Genomic DNA, 4,076 nt, shown 5'->3' with positions numbered 1-4,076 from the left:
TTCTCGCACCCGCACCCTCTGCCACCCCCCCCTCCCCGCCCCCCGCCCTGGCCTCTCCTCTGGGCTTGGTCGCCGTCACCCCGCGGACACCACCACCCGATCCGGACCCGCCCTGGGGTCTCGGCGACCCAGCCTGCGGGGGACACTTGCCGCCACGCGGGGTTCGGCCTCTGGGTGCCGCAGGGGTCGGGAAACCTGGGTGGGCCTGCCTCGTTCATCAGCGGCACGGAACCCGGTACCCGCCGGCTCCAGGAGGGATTAGACGAATTGATTGACGGATTGACAGGCCCTTGACAAGCGCGGGGCGGAGGCCTGGATCTGTCCTCCTCCGGGTGCTGAAGAGCGAGTTTGGGCACCCCGCTTCTCCCTTACTCCCTGCACCGAAGAAGCGAGCTCGCCCATCTTACAGCAGCTGTGCCCAGATCCTCAGAGAAGTCGGTACGGACTGTGGGGGAAAGTGGGGAGCAGTGGAAATCGACAAAGACAGGACGGAGAAGTCGAGAGGTTTGGGGCATGGGGGAAGAGAACGGAGAATTTCAGCAGAGTTCGAGGGAGAACAGCTATGTGATAGTAAACCGCAGAGCTGAGCATCCAGGAGGCTGAATGCAGAAACTGCGCTGGTCTCCACTGCTGATTCAAGGAAGCAGGCGCGGTCAGCAGACACCCACTCTGAGAGGACTTTATTTCATGAGTGTCTACTAGGTGCCAAGTTGCTTTGGTCCTGTCCGGCTCTTTGAGACCTGATGGATGGTAGCCCGCCAGGCTCCTCTGTCCATGGGATTCTCCAGGCAGGAATACTGGAGTGAGTTGCCATGCCCTCCTCCAGGGGATCTTCCCAACCCAGGGATGGAACCTGCATCTCTTGTGTCTCCAGCATTGGCAGGGGGGTTCATTACCACCAGTATCTAGCAAATAACCGCCCCCTCTATTAGTTGTCTCACTAAAAATGCAGGCACCGATTTCATACTGTGGATTTTTTTTCCCTGTGAGGACCCATAAAGCTAAGGCAAAATACAACCACATCCTAGCCAATGAGAGTATTTCTCAAGACCAAGACCACTACTGTCTTGAGGAAACGTAATGTGACTGCGAGTGTAATGAAAGTTTCTTAGAGCCACAATAAAAAGGAAAATAAATAGGTGAAACAGATTTAAATACTATGTCTCATTTAATCCAATACCTACAAAATATTGTCATTTTATGTGTTACCGATATAAGAGTTATTAATATTTTACTCTGGGGGGGGGGTCTATTGTCTTCAGTCCATTGGATATTTCACGCTCACAGCTGGTCTCAATTTAGACTGGCTCCATAACCTTATGTATTTAATTACATCAGATTGGAGCGCACAGATAGTATAATATCATAATCCAATTTTCTGGTGAACTCATTGATGTAGGAGTAAAACTGATATTATTTTACTACTTTTGCTTTTATTAATTTACATTTAGTATTTTGAAACATATATGCTTTTTAACAACAAACCTGACCGTAGTTTGGTCTTCTAAACTTTCTTTCAGCCTAAATCTTTTGATATAATGGATTTCAAAAGATAAAGCATAGTGGAGTGGGTTCTTAAAATTTTTGATGCACATCTGTGAATCATCTGGGCACCCTTGCCAAGAATGAGTTTCCCAGGTCCCACTTTCAGAGATTTGAAATTGGTACAGCAGGGCAGGGGGCCAGCTCTGAGGAGGGTTTTGATGTCACAAACCTCAGTCTTCCCCTTGAGAAGTGTTGGCGTAATGGCTAAGATGAGGAATGTGAGATGGAAGCAGAAGGAAGGGTATGAATTTGGAAGCTGAAAGGAACAGGAAATGCAATTAGTGTTCAAGTAGCTTAAGCTTCACACACATCTGGGGTTTGAATTCCAACTTCACTGTTGACAACCTTTGTGATCTTGGACAAGTTAATCTCTCTGTACCTTGGTTTCCTCCTCTGTAAAAAGAGGATAATAATAGCAGCTGTCATGGAGTTTTTTTAATTTATGAAGAATAATGTTGATATGCATGGGCAGTCGGCTAAGTGCAGCACTTGGAATACATCATCAGATGTGAAAACTATGATCTTGTCTTGTTAAATATTCACATCCCTGACAAGTTCATAGCTTCAATCCTCAAATTAAAATCCAGAGGGCAAAATGAAAAATGTGCTCACCTCTAAAGTCCTCTTCCTCTCCCTGTGCTAACAGATGAAGACAGCCCTTCTGAAGACAGGAGTGACCGGAAGGCGTCCCCAGCCCCCAGCAAAAGGAAGAAGAGGAGGCACAGGTACTAAGATCCCACATGGCATTCCCTACCCCACCTTCCTTGAGACCCTGTGCCTGAGAAGGTCTGGTCCTGCCTTGGGATGGCATGGGAAAGGACACAGTAGCCATCTGGGAATATAATTCTGCCATTCCTGGGGGCTGCAGGTCAGTCTTTGTAGCATTTTACTAATGATGATGATTATTTTAAAAAGTTTTTTGCCACACCGTGTGGGATCTTGGTTCCTCAACCAGGAATGGAACCCCCTGCATTGGAAGCAGAGTCTTAACCACAAGACTGCCAGAGCACTTTGAGCACAGCACTATTAGACCCTGGAGCATTTTGAAGACACAATTTTGTGGGCCCTTAAAATAGGTCTTCTTAAAATGAGTTGCTAGAATTTATTGAGGAGAGAAAAAAGGTCCTAAAGAGCTCTGTTTTGCTTGAACCAAACTATGAACTTCCCAGAGGCTACTCATTTGGAGACGGGGTGCCCAGCTCTCATGAGGTGGGCAGAGGTAGGGAGCAGGCACGGGGTCCTCTGAGGCTGGGAAGCCTGGCTGCCTCCTGTGGTCATGTGCCCATGTGCCTCCCTGCAGGACCGTTTTCACTGCCCACCAACTGGAAGAGCTGGAGAAGGCCTTCAGTGAGGCCCACTACCCTGATGTGTATGCCCGGGAAATGCTGGCCATGAAGACTGAACTCCCCGAAGACCGAATACAGGTGCAGGGGCCCCCTCTCCTCCCAAAGATACCCAGAGACCACGCTGTTCTCACACGCAGCGAGTCAGCCCACAGCCACCTCTAAACAGCCCCCCCATCCACAAACTGAGGGTCACTTAGATGCCAGAGTCTTCCTTTGTGTTCATTTAGAGAGGATGACCCCTGTAGCTGCCCAGCCTTTTTACCTTTTATTAAATCATTCTTAAAAATTATACAGTTTGTGCCACATGTAGAAATTATGTAAAGATATCAATGAAAAAAATGACTATCCATCCACGGCAAGCCTCAAAGAAACCAGTGTAAGTAGCTGATGAGGACTTTCTGCACACCAGCCCCATGCCATATACACACTTGGCCCTGAAATACACACTCACATGCACACAGAAGACTGGTCTTTGTCTTCACGTTAAGCCATCCTATGTCTGACAGCACATCCTCTCCAAGTCAGAAGACATGCCACTCACTCAAGTTTTATTTTAATTAAAAAATATATTTATTTATTTTAATTGGTGGATAATTACTTTATAATACTGTGGTGATTTTTGCTATACATCGACATGAGTCAACCATGGGTGTACATGTGTTCCCCATTCTGAAGCCCCCTCCCCCTCCCTCCCCACCCCATCCCTCTGGGTTGTCCCAGAGCACTGGCTTTGGATGCCCTGCTTCATGCATCAAATTTACATTGGTCATTTATTTTACATATGATAATGTACATGTTTCAGTGTTATTCTCTCATATCATCCCACCCTCGCCTTCTCCCTATAGTCCAGTAGTCTGTTCTTTACAGCTATGTCTCTTTTGCTGCCTTGCATATAGGATTGTCATTACCATCTTTCTAAATTCCATATATACATGTTAATATACTGTATTGGTGTTTTTTTTTCCCCCTATTTTCTTTTATTTATTTATTTTTTACTTTACAATATTGTATTGGTTTTGCCATACATCAACATGCATCCGCCACGGGTGTACATGTGTTCCCTATCCTGAACCCCCCTCCCACCTCTCTCCCCATACCATCCCTCTGGGTCATCCTAGTGCACCATCCCCAAGCTTCCTGTATCCTGCATCGAACCTGGACTGGCGATTCATTTCTTATATGATA

The 4,076-nt window shown here is 46.9% G+C and overlaps 1 protein-coding gene across 1 annotated transcript in view; it reads left to right on the top strand.

The window, feature by feature from the left end:
• VSX1 (visual system homeobox 1) overlaps positions 1-4,076 on the top strand; it is a 7,973-nt gene that overhangs the window by 659 nt on the left and 3,238 nt on the right. Inside the window, exons 2-3 of the mRNA XM_010836610.1 lie at positions 2,192-2,270; positions 2,846-2,969. Of these exons, the coding sequence (XP_010834912.1) occupies positions 2,192-2,270; positions 2,846-2,969 (203 nt within the window). The remainder of the gene's footprint in view (positions 1-2,191; positions 2,271-2,845; positions 2,970-4,076) is intronic.

Source organism: Bison bison, unplaced genomic scaffold (assembly GCF_000754665.1).
Source record: "Bison bison bison isolate TAMUID 2011002044 unplaced genomic scaffold, Bison_UMD1.0 scf7180017864063, whole genome shotgun sequence".
Lineage (NCBI taxonomy): Eukaryota > Metazoa > Chordata > Mammalia > Artiodactyla > Bovidae > Bison > Bison bison.
Note: the sequence above shows the minus strand (reverse complement) of the source record. Positions and strands in the feature narration are given on the sequence as shown.